The sequence below is a fragment of the Siniperca chuatsi genome, linkage group LG17, assembly GCF_020085105.1.
Source record: "Siniperca chuatsi isolate FFG_IHB_CAS linkage group LG17, ASM2008510v1, whole genome shotgun sequence".
Taxonomy (NCBI): domain Eukaryota; kingdom Metazoa; phylum Chordata; class Actinopteri; order Centrarchiformes; family Sinipercidae; genus Siniperca; species Siniperca chuatsi.
Window position 1 is genome coordinate 11,652,948 of NC_058058.1, and position 24,873 is coordinate 11,677,820.

The window sequence follows — 24,873 nt, forward strand, 5'->3', positions numbered from 1 at the left end:
TCAAGGAACAAACTCTTGTGATCCTAACTGATTTTCAAGGATGCAAGCTACAAATGCACGTTGTCCGTATTGCATCTTTTATCGTGCAACTGGAACTCTGTGCTATTTGTCAGCTGAGCAGCGGCACAGTAGATATGAACATTTCCTTCACTGCTCTTTTTGTTCACTCAGCACAGCCCTCCACCAACACTGGGGGGCAATCTTGACAGTTGCTAGCCATAGCTCAGTGTCATCACCAACAGCAAACTGCCCGGGCTGCTGAAGTAGACCCACCCACACATTGTCCTCCCTCTGTGCGTCCCAACCCTCCTCCTCTAGCTGTCACCTCGTCTGCATCCACTCACACACACCCTCTGTCATGCTCCATGGCTATTGTTCAGACTGCTTTTTCTCTCTTGTCGTCTCTGACTCAGTCTCCTGCACATCCTTCATCTCCCTCTTCCCCCTCCCCTTCCTAACCTTCTCCAGGGACTCAGCGCTGGCCAGAAGGGCCTGCTCCAGCTCGCGGATGCGGCTCTCCAGCTTGTCAATCTCTTCGTCGCGCTCTCCCAACTCACGACGCAACTGCTCTGAGCTGAGCAGCAGCTCACTGCACCAATCCGCCTTCTCCTTCAGCTGGGAGGTCAGCTGGTCCACCTGATAGTGAGAGAGAGACAGAGAGAGAGAGAGAAACGAGGGGAGCGGGAGAGAGAGGGGGGCGATCGTTTAATGAGATTCGTTCTCAGACACCACTCGCTACAGCATAGCTGGTACATGTACAGCTAGCTGGGAGGTCAGCTGATCCACCTGAGAAAGGAGGGGGGCCGGGAGAGAGGGGAGAGAGCGATTTCATTCAGGGTGACACAAACCACAGAGCAGTACATTAACCAGGAGGACCGCTGACAGGTAACTGATCCATCTGTGAGACGGGAAAACATCAGCAGATCAATGAAGGGGAGGAAAAAGGTTCAACAGGACGAAGGTTTGTTTAAGATTATCTTACAACTGGGAAAGAATTTCATATCTAGATGGTCAACTGTTCCCCCTGCTTCATTAAACAAGAAAATTATGTTGCTTCATTAAAGACTGACTGACTTGTAAGTATATGTAAAATGCATTTAATTTATTATTCATGAAACAACAGGATTTCGTGCCACAGAAAACTGAGTTTCTATTCAAGACAAAATGGCACTGTAGTAAGGCAGATGAAATACACCCCCTCAATGGCAACCCTTCATTAAATATTAATGTGACTCAAGTGTAGGATGAACTCTTCATGAGAGTAATTCAGCACTGAATGGCCTATTTATATTTCTTTAAGCTTTACCAGAACATTCCTTGTGGTTCATTTATGGATGGAATTATAGTCAACACGAGTGTGTTTTATTTTATCCAGTTTCTTGATTGACATTCAGGAAAAACTTGGCTTGAGACATGCTTATTTGTCGTTTGCCTCCAAAACATTGCTAATGTAGTTTGTCAACACACATATTGATGTAAGAATGTCATGTTCATGGCCTCATAGAAAAATATGAAAAGCCTTTCAAAGCATGCAAAAAGTGGGTTTGGTATAACTGTATCGAAAGGATACTTTCATAATGTTTCTTCTACACTGAACACCCTACGTCCCCCCCACTTTGTTTACTGTTTTGCTGTTGAGTTTTACACTGGGACACTGAAGGAAGAGACAAGATGAAGGAGCAGCGGGAGAAAGGACAATGTTTTAAGGTTGAGTCGCTTCCAATTGAAGACATATACAGCAGAGAGGGATCAAACAGGAGAAAGGAGGAGGAAAGGGATGGGTGAGATGGACAGGCCATTAATTGCTACAGAGTTGGGTGAGATTACTAAAATGCACTAAATGCTCTCTGGGGGAGACTTGATTCTACATGTAGCTAGAAGCAATACCTTAAAGGTTACTCCATCCACCTGCAATAGCCACAGGAGAGAGAAGGCAGAGGCATAAAGGATCAGAGGATGGAGAGTTTGAGGGCAAGAGGAGGAAGAAAAAGCACTTAGTGATAAAAATGTGGCAGGAGTCTCTGGAAATTCTGGAAATAATAGAGGTTATCTTTGAGGTATTAGCCTGTGCGTTTAAAGTGGGACTGATATATAAACTATATGCTAAAAACACAGAACTAATAGCTACAGTATAGCATAAATCAAAGCTGCAATCACAAATTATATTATTCAATTTAGGAGGGAACAAACTGGTTACTCTGATCTGTAGGCTGCAACAAGTAGCAGAAGCAAATCGAAGATACTTCAGTTGCAAAGACAGGACAAGGGACAATATGATACCGCTGAGCATTAAACTTCCCCTGATGGAATAACTGACTTATCTTGTCAAATGATGTTTCAGATTGGGCAAGCGAAATGCACTGAGGGTCATAACCCAGTGCAGCTTATTTTCTGAAGGCGACTGTGTTCTTTTTTTATTATCAAAAGGCAAATTAGTTTAATTTAAGTGTTTGATGTTTTTATTCCGAATGAGACAGGATGTAATGCTTTACTGGCAAATAACTTGCGGTGTGCAAGGATTCAATCAACTGGTTTGAGGACATAATTAGTGCTTCGAATGTGTTGCGATATGATGACAAATGTGTTGATCAAAATTATATTTCTCCTTGCCCGGAGTGAACTGGAGGCTAGATTGTGAGTGGATGAAAAATGACAGTCAATGAGAAAGCCTTGAGAAGCCAAATAGTACATAACACCACAGACAAATAAACAACATTTATGGTAAAACTGACAGTTACTGCTGTGATGAATGAGACTGATGCACAAAAAGAAATGTCATTCTGCTATTTGGTGTAATGAGGACATAAAAACGGAGGTTACTATATTTCCTGTATATGTGGTAATGAAATTAAACTGAGAAAATGTGACCATCAAAACTCAGGGCAGGACCAAATGCCAGAAGTAGCAAACTATTATCTGTGGGTTCGTCACTTCAAGTGACACCTTTCACATTACACATCGTCACTTGATCCATTGTTAGTATAAAAATATTGATGAGTGTAACCAAGCAAAATCATTTGAATTTAGCCTGTAAGCTGTCAGCAGTCATGACTTCCTGACATGAGTATTCACTTCTGAAATTTGATATCAGAGGTTATTACATATCATGTAATTGTCAAAAAAACATGTCAAAATGCATGTCATACAAACACATGGCCTAATTTTTGACATTTTGTATTTGAGTAACAGCCGTACCAGTTCAGTCATTAACATCTTGGCAAATCTTATGGAGACCTCACTCCCACTGTATTGTGTAATTGATGATCATGCCAATAAAACCCACTATTACACAACTTACAAAAGGATCACAAGAACAAACATTAATCCCACTCTCACTCTTTCGTCTGCGTAACACTCCCACTGTTTGGTATCATTTTCAAGACAGCACAGGTAATTCTACCAGCTCTATTGTTCTGTTGTTTGACTCTCAGGTCAGTGTTCGTAGCCACGACAGTGTTTTGTTCAAAAATAAGCATCTCGATTAACGCCTGGTCATCCGGCAGAAAACAAAGCTTTCTCCTGTTACCTCTCGGTTTCTTTTCTCAGAGCCAGCCTGAAGCTTCTGTGGATTCTTCAGCTGTTGTTCCAGTTTCTGGATCTCCTGCTGGAAGAAATCTCTCTCGTGTTCTCTGTCCACAGCTTGTTCCTGATCGCCAAGATAAAGACAGGATGGAGAGACACAGACAAATAAAGGAAAATGAAAATATTAAATCAGACCTTCAATAAAGTGGACTTCATTTTCTGCCATCAATACAGGCGTGCCTTATTTGCAAAGACATCTCGAACTCACCTTGTCAAAGAACTGCTCAATGAGATTTTTTTTTTAATTATTAGAGGCTGTGAGAGCAAGTGTCTGTGTTGAATTTTCCTCCCTCATTTACAGTTCGTTTTCTAGTCTGAAGTGAAAGAGTTAGTAAGCTTTAAAGGCCATTTGAGGGGATCATTTGATTGGTTTAACTGTTATTAAATCCTGCTTGACTGCAGATCCTGATGACTGAAAACTTGGACATAGTGCACCTTTAGGAGCACCAATGCAAAGACCAGTAGCTATAGCTGAGAGTGTATAATTATTTATGCATACATTTTGCATAATTCGCAGGTTGTACACCTTTGGTTGACCATCTTATGAGGTAAGCATTGACATACGATGCTGTTGTTGTTTACTTCAGTAACAAAAGTTCAGGAAAACGTCACATAAATTGTAAATACATGGATGGAGTGACACATGTAGGTGCCAGCAGCATTTCTCCAAAATGTTTATAAGAGACGCTGAGAGTCCATTGTCTCCACTGACTCTCCACTTATGTAAGACCAATTGTTTACTTCCGCTAAAACCTCAGATTTAGATGATCAGATATTTCCAGGATCACATTAACCCAATTTCATGCCGAGGTAATTAATCACAAACTAAACAAACATGTTGCAGAATTGGCTGTCAAAATAGAAACCATTTTAATGCACACTACAAAAGAATAAGACTGTCTATGTCTATTAAAAAGAATTGGCCAAATAATATAATTTGAAAATTCTATGTTTACAAATGGGCTTGTTTCATATTTGTGTGTAACCGACATCAACAGGACAGAAGGAATCTGCATTCAAACCACATTTAGACGGTTACAGTCCAACTCCTGGCAAAGTGGCCCAATTATGATAATGGGAACACAACTCATTAGACCAAGAGCCAAATGTGAGGTAGACTGGAAATTGTGAAATCATTAGGTTAGCTTTTAGATACTATAGGTTGACTAGCTTGAGCCTGAACATATAATTACATTTTTAGCAGCTATCCCTGCCCTAACTTAACCTTTATTAACAATGTCAAATTATTCTTACTGTCAACTGTCAACTGCTCTACCAGGTGAGCTACCAGGGCGCCCCTGCAGATTTTCTTGATTAATCGATTAATAGTTTGGTCTATAAAATGTTGAAAAATCAAATGTAAAAATTTCCCACAGCCCAAGGTGATGTCTTTAAATTGCATTTTTTTTTGTCCGACCAACAGTCTAAAAACCAAATATATTTCATTTACTGTGATTTAAGACAATGAAAAGCAGCAAATGTTCACATTTAAGAGCTGGAAACATAATTTTTGGCATTAAAAAAAAAGCAGATTTTCTGCCAATCGACAAATTATTTAATCTCCAATAAGAACTGGTGAATTTCATTCATAATGTAAAGCTGCCCAAAAAGGAATAAAAATATAATAATTTTGTCATTGACGTCAGAATATATAGAATTTTGATTATTAAGTGAAACTTCCTCAGACAAAATCCACAGCTACATGACATTAGAGGTCATTTTCTTTGTCACTTACATCGAGGAACTTCCTGTTCTTCTCCAGTTGTTTCTCCAGAGCTTGGATCTGCTGTTGAAGGTCTCCGCTCTCCGTCCTCTGAGCGTGCTCCAGCTCGATCACCCTGTTCACCTGCTCCTCCAGCTCTGCCTCCAGCAGCTTCACCTGCTTCAGGAGGTCGGTGTTCTCCTTCTCCGCCTGACGCTGGACCTCCACCTTCTCTTTCATCAGCTTCTCAGTCTCCTCCAGCAGATCTACAGAATACAGCGGAAGAGGGAGGAGAGGTTAGGTATCACTGCCTGTCAAATAAAGGTGGATACCTTAAGTTAATTATTCATTCAGGTTTGATTTCAGTGACGAACAGGATGCTGAGATGGAGCTACTGAAGAGTCTGAAGTCTGTGAGCCATGTGTTTAGATTTAAGTTTAAATTTATGTTTAAAAATAATAATCAACATCCTTCTCTGAAATGTTGCAATTTTATATTTTGTGGTCACTTTTACCGCTTCATCTGAATACATGGCTAACCTCAGACTCTTCCAACATCTCAGTCAACTTCCCAACATAATGTCCCCAACATCATGATGCCTCTTTTACCCTTCCGCTACCACCAGTGAACAACCCACACCGGTTTACCCAGGATCAAACCCCGCAGGATTAGTGCAAAAGTAACAAGGTGAGAGGGTGCAAATGACAGAACAAACATGTGGACAGCCCGAACATCGCAATATCCATGCCCAAAAAGCATTTACAGGCAGGGGAGAGTGACTTCCTGAACGGCCAATCATCTCACTCCCTCAAAGAAAGGCTGTAAGCACAGCATCTACAGACCTAAAATAGATATAATGATTAAAAAAGATGCCTCAAATCAGAGTGTAGATGACTGACAATTAGGAAATAATGACTACATAGAAGTATCTTAAGATTACTTTCATTTCATCATGCTAAAATGAGTGCTAACACTGACTCCAAGACATTAAAAATGACGAACCAGGACAAAAATCAATCAAAATGAAAAGCTGAAGCAAAGGTTAGTGATTGAACTGAGTGAGTTCATGAGCCCATAGCAAGCAAGCTCCAAGCTTTGTTGGTGAGTTGCTGGATTTTGGTTAGAGAGATATACTGTCACTCAGCTACAGTAGACAATTATTAAAAACATATAGTAGATATGACTGAGCCATGCTCAAAGTGGACACACCTGCTTCAGGTGCTGCAACCATTGCAGCTTCAACTAGGCCTACAGGAGAATAAGAAAGCACAGGAATGTAACATGCTCTGGTTTTTGTCATGAACAGGAAAACTCTTAGAAAAACAAGAGAAAAGGGTGAAGATAGTAAGGCAGTGCTTTTCTGTCTGTTTCACAGTAGTAGGTTAAGGCTGTAGAAAGGATGCTGTGAAAGGAAAAGGTTTGTGAAATCGCCCATTTCGTTTACACCCTTAGATACAGAATACTCACCATTTTACCAGAGAATGTACTGTAATGAGATACCTTTTTGATAATACAGGGATTATAATGCAAAATTAGCAGATACAGTTATCAAGCTTCATGTTTCCAGAGCACTTTGTGGCAAATACCTGTAAATTTATGACTAGTAAGTGTTTAAGAAATGTAGATAAGCCAAAAGAGTTGTTTCACTGAGTCAACTCGAAAAATTCCTGTCTGTGATAATGCAGCCCAATTACGGCTCATACATTTTTGTTTCATTTTCACAGCAACACAAGAACTACAAAAGAAATCAATATGAAGCCACTGCACCTTTAAATCAGAGCTGCAGCCCTTTCCCAGAAACCAGTATAGATGCAGATCTAGGTATTATATACTGTCAAAATACATTACTTTGAAAGTAATTCAAGGAATAATTGTCAAGGAATAATGTCTTAATTTAGGTCAGTGACCTTCATTTAATACAACCATACTAAACAAACTGTCACTTGAAACTTGAGCCTTGATAAAAGCTCCAGACAGCCACAAAAGAGGTGATATTTTGTATTTTTCTTTCCTCATCTTTTTGCTTTGATGTCTACACTTAAGTTCACAGAATCAAACATACACTTAATGTTCAGACCATGTTGAATAAATAAATTTCCTAATATTTTCCTGTGAGTGGGCTATTAAAAATATGTATATATTATGGGAATTCTGGGATACGTACGAAGCTCGCGGGGCCCAGCTTGCTCCCTCATGGCGTCTTGTTGCCGTGACAGCAGCTCCCGCTCCTCCTGCATCTGAAGCCTCTCCTGCTCCAACTCGTGCAGACGGCTACTTGTCACCTGCATGGAGAAATGACATTCAGCTACAGACTGGCAGAAAACTCTGATATATATGTTAAATGTAAATATATGTTGTCACTTAAAAGATAAGGCCGGTGATATTCTATATCTTCCTAATTGCAAAGCTATATTTGACTTTGACTACACAGACAATACTTGTAAGTAGGATAATTTATTGTTGGGTTTGGCCTTTTAATGGGATTTGTTGCCAATAAGAAAAATACTGTAGATAACCATACTTATCCTTTAGCGCTATAGCTTGGATATATACATGATGATACATGAATACAGCACTAAAAATAATCAAATCTACCTCATATCTCACATTTAGTTTTTTCTTCCAGCAGAGATTTTAACTGGATTGAATTTACCATCAAGTTACTGCACTTACTCGTGAGTCACTACTGAACTGCGCCAGAGGCAAAATAAAAAAAAAAAATCTACCTTTAAACATTGTCAAGTCATGCACTCTCTCACAAAAAGGTAATTATTTTTCCTCCCCTCTGCAGCTGGAATGCCTCACCTGCAGCTCTTGCTCGAGGCTCAGCTGGAGCTCTTCCTTCTGACGCAACTGCTCCTCCGACGCAGCCCGCTCGTCCGTGTAGCCATCAATCAGACCTGCATGTGGACAAAGCAAGAGAAGGACAGCTATAAAGAAACTGAGTTTTTGCATTTCTCTTACCCTCTCATTCTTGCAATCACTGAACAGAAGAACTGAGAGGAATTACTTTGAGCCTTGACTCTAGCTTCAGATTCACACACACAGCCCCTAAGGTTGTCGATACCAAAGTACCAAAGCTATAAAAAAAAAACAACAACAAAAAAAGAAAAACAGATCTACAATCAGATTTTCAACCCAAGGCTTTAAAATTCTGGTATCGTGACAACCTTCACACACACACACACACACACACACACACACACACACACACACACGGCAGCCAATCCAGATAAACAGCAGAATACAAAATCCAAGGTTACCGACAACACAACAGCACACAAAGACATACATACATAAACACAGAGGCACACAAACTTGCATACAAAAGCGAACACAAGTGAGCATGTCTGACCCATTTAGCTTGACATGTAAACACAATGAAATATTCTAATTACTGTACTGCTCTGTCACAGGTCAGCAAGCATGAAGCACCAGGATGGTATTCAGTTCATAGATACAGGAAAGAAGGTGCACACACAACTTACTTACTGTAACTGCAACTTTAGCATAGAATGAGACCAGTTCTGAGGTAAAATGTATATATTTTCTGACTTGATTCTTGTTAGTGTCTCACATGGGCTCAATGAGCTCTGTGTGTCATTTAAAACTGAGAGAGAGGCAGAAGGTAAATGTCACCTGTGTTGTCAGGAGATAACTATTATTTCAGACATCTAAGCAGGAACCAAAGCTGTGTGCAAAGTTTGCCTAAGGAGGGATAACTCTATGACACACAGCCATCAGATGATTACTGGCTAAAAAAAACATTGTCCACTAACTACACAGAGCTCTCTTGGGAATCTATAATCACATTTATTCAGAAACACAATCATTCCAAATTATCATATTGTCTAAGTCTTCTTCCCCTGGTTCAAACAAAACAAAAGCAGACTTTTCATCCTGTTTAGTGTTTTCACTGACATATAATACGTTCCGTCAATCAGTGAAGAGGATCTTTTTTCCAGGTTGAGCCTGTCACTTGGGTTCATTCAAAACCAGTTTGAAAAGGCCGCACCCTGAGCTTTTACCTGCGTGGATCATCCAGACAATAGGAGGAGAATTATTTGTCGTCTTTCACTTCATTGGAATTTGCACAAATAGATGACCACGAGACACAGGCTGATTTCAAACACTCCCCAAAAATGAATGAAGAAGAAGCTTGCCACATGACCAGAAAGGCACAGCTGCTCCTTTATATGAAACGACAGGTTTCACTATTTTGATAACTGACTAATCGTTTCAGTCATTTTTCAAACAAAAATATAAAAAATATTATTAATATCAGAATATATAAATTCTCTGGTTTCAGCTTCTAAAATGTGAGGATTTTCTGCTTTTCTTTGACGTTTGGTCATGCAAAAACAAGAAAACTAAAGACATCACTCGTGGGCTCTGAGAAATAGTGAAAGCCATTTTTTCACAGTTTTTTTTTTTAAAGAGACTAAATGATTAATCGAGAAAATAATTTGCAGATTAATCGATAATGAAAATAACTGTTGCAGCCCTATTCTCTATAATGTTCTTCTTTCCTTTCTGCAGTTTGACACATGGTCTCCCTCTATCAAAATATAAAGCTTTTAATGACAGCAAATATTTGCTGTTCTTTAGCACCTCTATTGGATTACAGAAAACAAACATCATAACAGGATACTACTCAAGTAAAAGACAATATAAGATTAGAAACAGCTATAAACTCACCATTGTTCAGTGTGTCCACAAAGCCAGAAAGAAAGATATGACTGTTGTACTGTACATTTGCCAAATTGTGTGATGCACCTAAAATCAGCCCAGTCGACTGGGTTTGGTGTGTGAGAGAGTGGCTGTGGTTGAACAGTTGACCCTCATGGAGCAGCTGTCTCTGACATGGATGGGACATCGAGTTAGCTGCCTCCCCTCCCAACAAGATCTGTCACAGCACTTAAACTGTTGTCGAAAACTGGCCACTAACTTCAAACAGAAATTACCATTTGTCGATTTCTCACCACAGATGGTCTCACACTCCTTTACTCTCCCTTTCAAACAGCTGATCCCATCACTCCCTGTAAACCCCCCCCCCCAAACACATGCACACATGCCTTATGCTCTCTGTCTTCTGTAATCATTCTGGCATACAGACATACATCATCATATCATCAATTAGAGAGTCCATAGAGAAATAGTGAGTACAGCATTTCTTCTTATAAAGAAGCTGCATTGAAGAAGATGGCTTTTAGAAGCTGCAATTAGTGGACAGAAATACTTTATTGATCCAGAGGGGAAATACGTACAAACTGACCTACATTTCAATCAAACAAAGGTACATGTCAGAGAAACTCATTAATTTATTTCATGCTGATCCTAAATCCTAAAAATGATCAATACACACAGAAGAAAAACAACTTACCCTCAGCCCGGTGAAGTTCCAGAGCCAGCTGCTCGCGTGCCCGGGCCTCCTCGGTCAACCTCTCCTGCAGCTCCTCCTGCTTCTGCAGCAGCTCGTTCATCTCCTGGTTGTGGCGGAAGGACTCCCGCATCAGCTCAGTCTGGGTCATCCGGGCATGTTCAAGCTGAAAGGGGAAGAGGAGCGAGACGGTGTCACACAGAAGAAGAGTTAGGAAGGACGACTGGTCTTTGCATTAAATAAGCTTAGAAGAACAAACATTAAAAATGAAACGTTTGCCCTAAAGGCGCACGCTACACACGAAGATCAGTTTACTCATCATGAGGAGAACGACTCAGCTGGTGAAAACAGCTATATCATTTGTGTGGGTTACCTCGGTTTGTGATTGAGACTGTTTTAAATTTTTAACAGAAAGCCTGTGTTACAAATTGGAGGTGTGGGGTTTTTAAAGAAGTGGCCACTTAGGGGGCAGGGGTAGACGCTATAAATTTGCATTATGGTAGGTGTAAGATCCAGTATTTTTACTTGAAACACTAAGAACTAAAAGTCAGGATATCTTGGTCTTTGCTGCATTGATTTTGACCAATCTGTTATAACTAACTTTAAATCACTGGATCACCTCATTAAATCTTGGAAAAAAGGATATTTATCATGTAAAAGGAGCCAGTTATGATGCCAAATGTTTGGAAATAGAGCTGGGCCATAACTTAATTCTATCATTTATCGTTTATTGTTTTCAGCTGAATCATATATTGACAATTGATTGTATCATTGTACTACAAATTTCTGTTGTGTGAATTAATGACACAGAGCAAGATATAATTAAAGTGTGCAAAATGAGTTATTGTAGTTCTTATTTTCTACATATAAAAATCATTTAATGCATAACAGTGGACCATAATTCATTGCTTTCAATGTCCATGTGAGTATTTTACACATAATTTTTTACAGATTACACATTATTTTATACGTATTTACCATAAAATATGTACTGAATCCAGAAAATATCCTTTTTAATATCGAGATATTGATTTTAACCACATCTTCCAGCCCATTTGGAAAACAGATTTTGTCTACTTAATATAAGAGGTAGATTTTAGTTCATTACCAGTATGATTCAAATTAAAATGGATTTGCAGCTGGAAAGCAAATTGATAAATCAAGTTACGCAGGTTATTTTCAATGTACTTAGAAAAGCCTTTTGTTGTCACGTTTAAGAATATACTACTACTGTATTACAAATGCTTCGACAACACAGTTCTTGGTCTTTATGCATAATGTGCAATGTTTTAAGACAGATATCAACATAAGCGCACTGGCATTGCACAAAAAAGGCAACTTATACAAAAGTCAATAATAAATTTAGGTTATTTGCAGATGTCCCAGAAACAGAGATAATTATATCACATTTATATTATGACCTTCTGCTCAGAAGGCATCTTTTCCTTGTGACACAGCTATGAAATCATCATAATGTAATAACCCATCAGCACGCTCACATTCATCCTACAGTTACAGTACTTTCCATAGATTTTCATATCTCCCTGAGCAAAGGTCTTATTGTAACATTATGGGTACCAGGAAGTGGTAACGTGACTCTGCCACATAGAAGTCATATAATCGTTCACCTACTGTTTCAAAAGCAGCATAGAAAGAGCTGCCATGCTCCTACGTGGAATGACATTTAACTTACATCACATCTGCACGTGCAGACCTGAACTACAAAAAAAAAAAAAAAAACAGGCTGTGAAATTGTACCTATAAAATATTAATCAACAGCACAGTTCTCGCCATCTAATGCACAGACTGTTTGAAACTACACAAACCCAATCTCCTAGTATAATTAAAAAACTTTCCAGCACAGTACAGTTGTGGGTTACCAGGTGTAAACTTACTGTATAAGGAGGAGTGGGCAGGGAGATTTTGGAGATAACCTTAAGAAGGTGACCATTAGTCCTGTGATTGACATGCGAGATTTGGGTCTGTACCACCACAGCATTTTTCTCGTTCAAGGTGCTGCATAGTGGGAAAGGTCGGGGAAGGGGTACACGAGATTCCACCTCGTACACATCCTGGTCCTCCCCTTCCACCCACGTGCTGCTCGGCATGCTGGAGTTCCAGTAAGAGCGGTAGGAATCCATATTAAAGGATGGATGGATAAAGGGAGAAGTTCTGTGTTATGTTGGAGCTGCTTTTCTGGAGTCATCAAAAGACGTTTCTATTTGTCATGATCCGTCCTCTGAGCTGTGCAACAGCAAATGAGAATAAAGTCCAGTGGGGAACGAAACAGTGAGCAACGTTGTGGAAAGCTCCAAGCAACAGTTTCTATGTGTTTGCTACACACACAAGAAGAGTAAACAACATTTGGACGGGTGACATTCACGTCATCTCAATCACATTCTGCCTGGTGGACGTAGAACAAGTTCAAGGCAAATATTGAGAGAGAAAATCATCCGGCAACAATGAGAATTTTTATGGTCCTGCCAAAAAGTGTCATCTTCGGCAGCAGGTGGAAGTCACATCTTGGTCCGGCAGCTTAAAGCACATTCCTGAACATGACCACAGGTGGTATGTAAACACAAAGGCAAGCATTTCTTCTCTTCGTGTCCTCTTTGAAGATCTCTAACCCTCTCTCTCTGTTCTCTCTGACCTTCTTTCTTCAGAGTGAAACCATATCACGCCGCTCTGTAAAGCTCACACCCCCACGTCTGCTCCGGCTTGCTCTCCTCTCTCTCTCCTCTCTCTCTGTGGAGATTCATTAACAATACTATGCCGCCGTAGCAACCCCGACCTGCAGGGAAGCCTCCCAGGGGCCCCTTTTAATTGTTTAGTCCAAGCGGCAGCCAGCCGAGGGTGAAATGACAGCGCTCGGATCTTAAGTCTTTCACTCTTTCCTTTTTACTTCCTTCTAGGATTGCCGAAGGAAGGATTGTCATTCCCTCTCCACGCATGCTCCCATGGTCGTTCTACAATATTACTCACTGTAGCTGGATCTCTCTCGTGTCAGGCGAGGTTCACTTACCCCTGGCAGGCCACTGTCACTCTGTTACACTCACATGTCTACCCAAAAAATAAGACAAGAGGATTTTCCTTCCACTTCCTACATTGATAGCACACAGCAGGATACTGTTCAGCAGAAGTGGGAGGGAGGCAGGTGTGGCTTCAATCATTTGAGCCAGTGGGCCAGGTAGGTTTGCAAATAGATCACACGCTCTCCCCATACACACAAATAACCCACACCAAACAACACACGCCCTTTCCACAAAAACTGGTCAAACTGGATTCCCTCCCTACGTAGTCGCAGAAAAAAGCAATTAAGGCGTTCTGACATGCTGCCTCTTGGTCCCACCTACTTTGGCATGTCAACCGTCATACTGACTGCACATTAACAATTTCCACGTCTCACTGAGGCGTCTCACCGGCAGATAATGGGAGTGCGCAATGAGTGAGCAAACAACTTCCCCGGGCAAATAATTTACAGCAGTAGTTCAACTAAGGCACTTCCAACATTCCTGACCGCTTGTTACATCAATCTCTGTTCACGATGCTGCTTCACGGGCAAGACGTGATGCCAGCACCGCTCACAGACAAGACTAATGTACATCAGATCAATAGCAGCAGGAAAATCATTGAACAAACCATTAGAGGCTTTGCTGATTACAAGTTTATTGTGCTGTTAATTGTGTGTACCTGAAGGAGATATAAACTGTGTAACATGTGATCCGAGTGGATCTTTACTGGGGCTGCAATTAACAAGTGTTTTCCTTTTTGAGTATTTTCTTGACTCGTTTATTAATCGTTTGGTCTATTAAATGTAAGAACATTGTGAAAATGACTATAATTGCTTGTTTTGTCTGACCAGCAGTTCAAAACCTACAATCACAGGAGAGGAAGAAAACCAGCAAATATTGACATTTTTGAAGCAGAAACCAGTGAATCTTCTGGCTTTTTTGCTTAAAAAAATTATTTAAACGATTGGTCAATTATCAAAGTTGTTTCAGATTTATCATTCATCACTTCAGCTCAATTCTTTATTATCATAACTCTCTGTTAGTGGAGCAATATGTAATAATTCTAAAAATGACAAAGAGAAAATCAATTAGTCAGATCATTCTCTCTTCTATGATACAAAATAAATAAAGTAAAGAAAAACCACCAAGAAGATGCCAGAGAAAAGGGTAGAGTGGGTGTATTGTAATCAAAATGTGGTGAATATAGCCTTTAAAAAAACACCAAAGATGTAAAAGAAACAAATCCAAATGATTCAGTAGATTCAGGCAGGTGTAGATGCATGCTGCAACGACAGTGATGCTCGGCTTGAAATTTCTTTAAAGCTATTTTTAGATGGACAAGATAAAACCCATCTCAGCGTGAATAACGCATGAATTTCAGCCAACGGGAAGATGTGCTGTGCAGTCAGTTACAGTAACACATTCAATGGCCTAGTTAAACTGGCCCAGTGTCTCTGGGCTGACACTGGACACAGCGGGCGCACTACATGGACAGCCTGGGGGGGGGGGGTTGTTCTATCCAACTGGACTATGATTGGCTCATCAGCCAGACAAAAGCTCAGTGTAAATACAGCTTGTATCTATAGGCAACCAGTGGGAATGAGGCAGCTCTTTTGTGTGTGAATTCTAGACAGGCCAACTTTGTTGCCAGCCACAATCTGCAGTCTCATTCCCATTATGCTTCCATGAACAGGCGTGGAAACCCACAGAAGGGGTTAACAGTGTGGAGTGTGGGTATTTAAATGTTTTGACAAAGCCTAAATGTGTCACTAGAGCTTTCTGTTTATTGGTAACTTTAGTCCCGAACACGCACAGGACTGTTCGTGAAGAATTCTTCTGAAATCTCAACCTGCAAAGAACCCATTTCACCTGACAAAAGGACTATAAACTAGAGATGGGGATCAAAACCATTTTTGGTTAGGTCAGATTCTTAAGCTGGTTTAGTCATTTTTTGATTATATTATCCTAATCTATGTAATATAGAAAACTAACTAACTTCTGTTGATTTTAATAAGCAAAATTAGTTTTTTGTAGTGCAACATTTTGGGAAATATTCTTATTCACTTTTTTGCAGAGAGTTAGATGAGGAGATTGATACCGTTTTTTTCTAAATTGTTTCACGGCGGTTACGTTCTAAATCACAAATAAAATCGCCCACACCTCCGCACAACTCTGCAAAGGGAACTAGATTGCTGGATTTTGTGTGATTTCAATTCAGCCGAAGCTCGGCTCTCAGTCAAACTGGCAGACCTGCAACTCTTTATACATCCATAGTCTGCATAGCCAGACCTATCGCCACACTTCGTTTTAGCGCTGTGCCAGCGCTGGAGACACATCCATGACACAGACAGAGAGCAGAGGAGAGAGACGGAGACACGATATAACCTGCTTGCTAAGTTTTCATAAAGTCCCAACCTCACACCTGCGCGCTGTTATTGGCTGGGGGCTACACACCACTTCCCAAAGGTTGGCATCCAGAAATGTCCCAAACACAGCAAACTAATAAGAAACTAAGAAACTTCAAGTAGAGTGCAGCGTCTCTGCAGATAAAGACACCGCCACACACTTCTAGTGGGTCAGACTGACTGAGAAGGATTTTTGTATGAGTATATACATTGTTTTTTCAGGAAAATCCTACTTATTCTGCCTTTAACCAAAAATGTTAGGTTTGTACCTGGTTAGTCGTGTCAGTGATGGCCATCAACATCTTCTCCAGAGCCGTTTGGAGTCGGCTGCTGATGCCCATCAGATATTCCTCGTTCTCTAGCTGTGTCCCTGCTCCCAGCAGGAGGCTTTCCATCATCTGCTGGGACAACTTCAGACCCTTGTCAGCCTCCATCTCCCCGGACCACAAACTCACAACGTCTGCGCCGGTTTCGCTGCCCTGGTAACTTTCTGCAGAGTGACATGGAATGACCAGAGGAACATAGAGCAGAAACATATCACACACAAACCTGATATATATTACATAGTGAACTCTAAATCTGTTGACAAAGATATTTTATGAATAATAGGTCTATTACAGCTTCTTTGAGAGGCGTGCAGATGTTTTTTTAAACCTGTATGCTCTAACTTTAGACAGATAAACCAAGATACTGTGAGAAAGTACTCAGCATAATTATGTAAAATACTGCTAGAATAGAAAATACTTAGCTACTTAAAACCATCTAAAGCTTGCATGAAGAAATATATTAAGTCTAAGGCTTGGTGTAGGACAAGTTTATAACCTTTAATTAAATGCTAGTCATGTGTAGTTTATATTTATGACAGAACAGCATGCAAAGCAGTGGTAAATATATAACCATAATGAGCATATATGATGTATGTATCGTGCATACATCATCCGGTTCAGATGAGTACACTACGCTCACACAACTGTGCCTTTAAGCTACATGACGTAATCTGCATTTATTTATTTGACTAACCGCACCTTCACATTCTCAGAGGAATATCATGACAGCAGCAGGGAGCAATATACTGTGTTACAGTTTTCTTTATATGAAAACATTTTCATATTGGAACAATCGTGACATAGAACAGTGGATCTTTTAAAGCATAGAGGCAGGTCAAGTTATTATGCTGACAGCATTATGTAAGTCGCTGTTTATTACAGAATTTAATTATTTTCATGAGAATTTAAGGGATTTGAATTCACAATAACCATCATGGTCTATGGTCAAATACAATACGCAAATACAACCTACAAGATGTTTTTTTTTCTGAAGAAAACTGGCATATCAGATTATAGGAGAGATTTTTTGAAAATTGTGAATTAAAGCACAAAAGTGTTGAGTTCCATGAAAGACCTACACTCCTGTAGTCTGTGTATGAGCCATACAGTACTGTGGCATGATGCCAGAAGTAGGCTACAATCGCACCTCTGTATTTGGTCCTTTTGTGGTTTACTGGAACGTCGCTGCTAAACGTCATTGGAAAGGTATTTACATAAAAACACAAACTTAGCACAGACACCATTAAAGCTAGAATGAAACCAGCAAAATACTGAATTTCATAGTGGTCATTCATTTTCAGAATTTATATTTCATTTAAAAAGAAGAATTAAAGAGCCTAATGACAGGTTGGTCTATTGATCCACAGGGGGGCAACCCTAACAGTAAGCTATACTGTAGTTTAGTGATTAATATAAGTAGCTATGGTTTTGGCAAAGTATTAGGATTAGCATGTTAACATGAGAGTTTGTTGTCTTTAGTTTCCATGGAGTCACCACCTTCAATTATAATGAACCATTCAGACGGTAGGCAAATGTGATATTTTTCTGAGATCTGATTTACAGGACTAACTGTCTGTGTTGTTATTTGCATGTGATCAAGTTGAATTTGTGCATGACAACTGTTCACGTGCATGCATACACTAACTGATACTACAAACTCCAGGCTTGATGAAGAAAGAGGAGGATCCACTCTTTGTTCATGCCATAGCATTATGTAGTCTTGGTGCAGTATTGTTCCGTAGCACGGGACTATATCAGCAGCAGAGGAGGTTAGCTTAAATTGCAGTCACGGCTGCCAGCAACACTCTGGATGTGACGTCAATGCTACTCTATGTGTTATGTTGCAAGTCTAATTAAAAAATGGATTTCAAAACTCCAATAAATGTGGTTTAAAAGAGATTTGCACCAGACGTTTTTGTTATCCAGATTTAATAAATGCAAACTGATTCTAAGCTCTTTAAAATGCCACAGACAGGATTTGGGATGCGTGTCTGACGATGGCCCCAGAAACTACAGAGCACAGAAATATTTTTTAAGTGCCTTCCTGAGGTGTTGTGTAGTGAGCGTACACATAATTACATTTTGTAGGTTTTCTCATCTGTTTTCTGATGTCTTTTCTTGCTTGCAGCTAACTACCAACATCTGATCCAACATATTTGGGTGGGTGGGCTGTTGAACCTGTTGCCCGAACATAGACACCATCATTTACCCTAAACTATAAGACCTGATGTTACTTGCCTGCAGCATAAGGTTGCGTGTTAACTCTTTGTGTGGTGGAGTAGGGCGGTGTCGCCTGCTGCCCTTCGCTGGAAGCAGACAGACTCTGCATGTGGAGGCCAATAGTTTCCTCCGCTGCCGCCGTAGTCTTCAGGACGTCAACCAGCACCTGACTAAGTTTCTCATTGGCCTTACGCAAGATGTTTCTGAAAGCAGCAAAAACAGTTATGTTAATAGCAACCACAGTTAAAAAGAGTTTCCTGGGGAAATTAACGACATATTTGTCACCCTTTGATAGATAGCACACTAAAATTTTAGTCTACTTTGGCTTCAACTTGAAATCAATATGAATCTTTTTCTAATTCATGTACAGCACTAACACAAACACAAACAAACTTTCAACAGGTTATCATGAAGGAACAACTCAATTCATAGCTAAAGAAGTTAAGAATGTTTTGTGGAGCACAAAGTTGATTTCATTATTAGGGAACATTATAAACACAGTGTCCGTTACTACCTTTCAGTGTCCTTATCGGAGGAATCTCCATTATCCTTTATTCCCGACCCCCCTGGATCTTCCTCTTCCTCAACTTCTTCTTGGCTGTCTCTCTTCTTTAAGGCCTGGACAGGCAGGAGAGAGAACACAGATAGCAGCCCCGTCATTATCAAAGTTGCAGTTGGATAAATAGACTCTTGAAAATGGCAGCAAACGATAGTGTGGCTGTACGTGCAACCATTAGTAAAAGTGAATTCAAATAAGGCACGGCGAGGCACACAAATACACACTGCCCTTTTACGAGCACACAGACACACACAAACACAAACACAAAGACGCACTCTAACTGCCTTGGAGCTGAGAGAAACACTACTATCTTTGTGCTGCTATGGCAACAGGTGCACCTGAGGCACAGCGACTCGCAGAGGCAATAGCTCCACCTCCTGGAAGAACAGCAAACAGTCACTTCACTCTCAAACACTATACTGTGCAGAGACTGCAGATGAGTGAGACTGGCACTGATTTCAGTCAAAGAATCACGTCTTTAGATAGATGACAGCACATGTTTTGAATGACACTGTTTTATACTTTCCGGGGGTAACAGACAACATAAAGTTTTGAGACAGAAATATTCCCATTTCTCCACATTTTGTGGTAATGTAGCAATGAATTCCATTATATAAAAATATGTTTTTCCATTATAATTTAGAGACATTAACTTGCTAATTGTTTATATTTGTTTTATATATTTTAACAGATTTAAAGTTACATTAACATGGTATTATACCTGAGTCCATTGATGTGTTTGACAACCAAATAATTCTTTATGGCTCTATAATATCAGCTAAAGAAAACCCCTTTTGCATTAAACTGTATACAAACACATACAGCACTCATGTTTTAAAATACAAACATCAATTGATGTTTCATAACTTGTAATCTCATCACTTGTAAACTTAAATTTAAACCCACAATGTTACAATTTAAAATCTTGAGCTGTTTCATCCATATTTTTTGGGCCTAGAGAACATATGAGCTTTATGCTGGAGGTGTCTTAACAAAAGATTCTTCTGGCTTTTTATGTCACATTTATCAACCTTCACAGTTTGTTTTCTATGGATCAACTCCACAGTGTTCACCTTGATTAAATGTCTGGTGGTTCGAAGGAGAGAATAACATAATGCACGTAAACATCTCAACTGAATGTTGTCAGAGAAAGTACAGAGGCATTTGCCAATTACTGAAGCTTAAGAACTTTACAAACATGTTTTTTTTTTAAACTAAATTATCTTTACTGAATCACAACAAAGAGTGTACTGGAGCAACTCACCTCACAAAGAACAATAAATGGTTAGTGAATGCCTAGCAGGTCCTGGGATTAGCTCTTCAAGGAATGAGGAGTGATTTAAAAAAAAAAAAATCCAAAATGGGATGGACGTGAAAGTATGCATGATCAAGAATTTAAAACAATAAAATCTTTAAAAAAAATCTTTAACAATAGTGGATAAATAAATATGCTTCCTGTGAAATCATTAAAACTGTTGTGAGAGACACTGACAAACTGTTTCCTCTGATATTGGTAGTGGTACTGTGTGCTTATTAAAAGAACTGTTTCAATGTATGTTAGTCCCTTACATCAGTAATAAAAGACTCATATCAAAAGTCTACTGTATATAAGAGTAAAAGAATTAGGATGAGGTAGCCCATTTAAAGAGGGGAATAAGGGTGTGTGTGTGTGTATGCACATCATACCACAAATTCAATAGATTAGAAAATCCCACTGTACACATGGAGCATTAATGTTGCTGCATAGTTGTACTCTTGGATCTTGGCTCAAACACAACAAGATAAAAGCGCTTTAACCATATTATTAATTGTAGTATTGAAAAAAAAATACTTTCAAAACTAGTCAAAACAAAATCCCTGTGAGCAGGTAAAAAGCAGTGAAAAACAATATTAATATTAGCTTAAGCATACATAATCAATGATAGAGTAATTGATGCAACACCTGCATTGCGACACAATGCATCTGAAAATTAACTACACAGCAGTAATGAATTCTCCCAGACGGAAATGAATGGAATCTGTGAAGGGTGGTGTAAGTGGAGAGTAAATCAACACATTACATGTGACAGCTCAGTTAGTGACACCGACCTGCTCAGCTCCTGATTCGGTTTTCTGCAGCTCCTCTTTTAACTTTCTGATCTCGGCGATCCTCTCCTCCAGCTCCCTCTCCAGTCTCTCCTTCTCCACCTCCCCCAGCCAGGCGCCCGAGGCAAGAGAAGCTCTGGGAGTCCGCTCCTCGTTCTCCCTCTCCTCCACCTCCTCTTCATCTGACTGGGTCTGCATGGAGGTGCTCCTCTGGCAGGCACGCTTGTTGATTCGAGCAAGCTCAGTCTGCTGTGCAAACTCCACGGACATCTGAACTATGGCCTGTCAGAAAATATGGATCCAGAGATAACGTGTCTGAGGACTCTATTTGATAGAGAGGCACAGAGACCTAAGAGTGCTGATAAATGTTATTAGCAATTCTGGGATCCAATATTACAGAATAACTCTATGGTTCTTCTCTTCTCTTTGTGTTCCCCCATTCATACAGGTTTTTTCAAAGATGGATAAATTAACGCTCTGCTTCTATTTTTATTATAGATTATTCTGCTGATTATTGTTTTGATTAATGGACTAATTGTTTGGTCTAAATGTCAGACAAAAATGAAAATGCACTTCCCCAGAGCCCAGATGACATCTTTAAATGTTTTGTTTTGTCCAACAACCTGCAGTCCACAACCCAAAGACATTACTATCACACAAGACTAAGATAACCAGCAAATACTCATATTTAAGAAGCTGGTTTGATTAATCGATTACTGATTCATCGACTATTCATTTCAGCTCTAACTGTGTCCTTTCATATCAATCAAACTTGCAAAAATGCAATTGTCTTCTGTTACTAGTTTTATTTATACTGACAAATATAAAACACATGGTCACCTACCTTGGCAACTTCCTCCTCCACTCTCTCCCAGTCTTGTCTCTCTTCCAGCACGACCTGCCCCGCTGCCCCGAGGCTCTCAATGGAGCTTCCAGCACTGTTAATACCATTCAGATCCTGCTCCTTCTCTCCTCTTCGCTCCCCTCTTTTCCACTCCCGTTCCCTTTCTTCTCTCAGTCTCCTCAGCTCTCTGTTGTGCTGCTCTTTGAGAGCACCTACTTCTTGGACATATTTGTGGTAGAGAGCTTTTCTCAGCGCCTGCAGTTGTGCTGTCAGGCCTGCAGACCTAACAGGCCAGCGCAACTCCACATCTCCCTCTGACAATTCCTCCTCACCCAGGTCCTGCGAAGAGTAAAGAAAGCAGAAAAGAGGAAGAAAGAAAATTAAAATTTATGTACCAGACACGGCAGCTGTGGTGTGTTAAAATGAGGCAGATAACAGAATATGGAGTTATGGAAAATAAAAGTTTCTCAAGTCTGTTCCTGAAATAAATGGGTCCTCTTTACTGTAGCTAAATCCCGCCCACACTTTAACCACTATTAAATACACCGTTTTGTTCTCTCCGCCGCCCCGCCCCCCGAGGATAAAGCGATAAAGAGATGTCTTGCCTTACATTACAGCTACATTTTCCCTTAACACACAACCACTCTGTCTTGTGATGAATCCCTGTCTTGTCTGTTTCACAGTCATTCAGCTTCTTCAGTACCACTCGCCTCAAGCCAAACATTTCCAATCCAAACATACATTGTCATAAAGTGTATCATGCCCAAATATTTTTCAGTTTCTCTGCCGTTCTCGCTCTTGCTGTGCTTCTGTAAATCTCCTATCTTCCTCTCTGGTCTGCGCATGAGGATGTAAGAGTCATAATCACACGAGCTGTGGGAAGTTTGAGGTCGGAGGGAGAGAAAGACAAACTAAGACACGATGAAAGTTGGACTGACATGAGTGCGAGATGGCTTAAATGGAGTGCAGCTCATTCACGCAAGACAGAATCCTCCTTTCATGCAGCCACCAACACTAGAGTACGTCCGCTTGGTTCACGAGTGTCACGCTAAAATGGCAGGTTATGTAACGTCCAATCCTTTTAATCGTTAAGATATAGGACCGTTCATGATGCTCCTTCTGGGGCAAAGCTGGGGATTTAGGACACGTTTTAGCCTCAAGGCTGCAACTGCCCCCTCCCACCCACCCTTACTGCCATAGCATCTTACTGCATGGACACATTTCAGCTCATAGTAAGATGTGATGCATGTGACATGGAAGATTAAGATGAGGGCAAAATGTAGCAGCCAAACCTTTAATGGTTCGTCTCTGTGGTCCTCCATCTTCTCAGAGCTGGACTCTGGAACACTGGACAGGCAGGAAGAGAAAAGACGATGTCAAAATTCATTCACAACCTCAAATAAGTTTAATACAGTTACATTTTTTCGTATTTCTCTTTAAAATTACTTACCTGGTAGACAGAAGTACTTTGCCACTATTTTACAGGTAAGTATAAACGTAAATTCTTAAAATGTACTCATGAAGCAGCTTACTGGGGCTAGTGTTTGTTAAATCATTAACCTTTAACGTATACTAGACTGCCATTGACAACAAATTCTAAAACATTATGATGAAGGTGAGTATCCTACTTACTTTCATATCAGTCAAGTAAAAAACTTGAAACTAGCTGAGCTTACATGCTTTTCGGTTGTGAGCATATAAATTTAAATATTTCCATGTGACGCACATTTGTACAGCCACAGAGTGATTACATAACTAGGGTTGCAACTAATGATTCGTTTCATTTTCGATTAATCTGCTGATTATTTTCTTGATTAATGGATCTTTTTGTCTACAAAAAATGTCTGAAAAAAGAGAAAGATTTCCCATTATAATTTCCTAGAGTCCAAGGTGGCGTCTAACCACAACACTCCAAACCCCTAAGATATTTAGTTTACTATCATATATGACAAAGCAAAGCAGCCTCACTTTTGAGAAGCTAAATTCAGAGGAAGTTTGGCATTTTTCCTTAGTAATTTTCTGTTGGACGACTAATCGATTAATTGTTTCAGCTATAGACGTAACAAATACACTGCCCTTTAAAATATAGACTATGATACCTGGCACCACTGCAGGGATTAATGTAACGGGACATAAATATTATATATACAATATATACATATAACATATCTGGATATAATATATGCGATTGTACACCACATTTTATTGCATGTCTGGGAATCATACAGAGTTTTACAAAAAGGATTTAAGAAGCTCACTGGTGTTGAAAACCACTTTAGTAATCATATTTACTATATCAAACAGTGGAGGGCAGCAGCATCTCAGTTTTAGTAGTTAATAATATAGTTTGGTTTTGGAAGAGTCTTTGATATTAAGTTATTATATGTGCATAAACAACCAGTAGGTTATAGATATGAGTGGTCTCCAAACAGATTGTTCAATAGAGTAAAAACTGTTACCAACTCCCATACAGATTTATGTTTTGTTCTGTGTAATTATATATGTCAGCACAGCATATACTTGTGTGCTGAGCCATGGGTGATACACAGGTTCACACGTACTCCTGATTTTTTTGCCATTTACTCCTGATTTTCAGTTCTTCAGAAACCTCATATAATTCAACACAGTTGAAGTGGTGTGTGCTTAAAAAGGTCACATTCATCTTGTTTGCTACACAGCTCTTCAGTGCTTCGATGATCAACCCCCTCAGGAAGCCATGTGGAATGGCTGAAAAGGTACTTTGATAGGTTAGTGGGCTA

At 39.8% G+C, this 24,873-nt stretch overlaps 1 protein-coding gene across 1 annotated transcript in view; it reads right to left on the bottom strand.

The window, feature by feature from the left end:
• Positions 1 to 24,873, bottom strand: part of akap9 (A kinase (PRKA) anchor protein 9) — a 67,602-nt gene that overhangs the window by 16,140 nt on the left and 26,589 nt on the right. Inside the window, 13 exon segments of the mRNA XM_044172686.1 lie at positions 460 to 636; positions 3,527 to 3,646; positions 5,318 to 5,550; positions 6,494 to 6,532; positions 7,449 to 7,566; positions 8,090 to 8,184; positions 10,668 to 10,830; positions 16,350 to 16,570; positions 18,645 to 18,829; positions 19,141 to 19,244; positions 21,274 to 21,552; positions 22,115 to 22,453; positions 23,407 to 23,461. Coding sequence (XP_044028621.1) covers positions 460 to 636; positions 3,527 to 3,646; positions 5,318 to 5,550; positions 6,494 to 6,532; positions 7,449 to 7,566; positions 8,090 to 8,184; positions 10,668 to 10,830; positions 16,350 to 16,570; positions 18,645 to 18,829; positions 19,141 to 19,244; positions 21,274 to 21,552; positions 22,115 to 22,453; positions 23,407 to 23,461 — 2,128 coding nt within the window.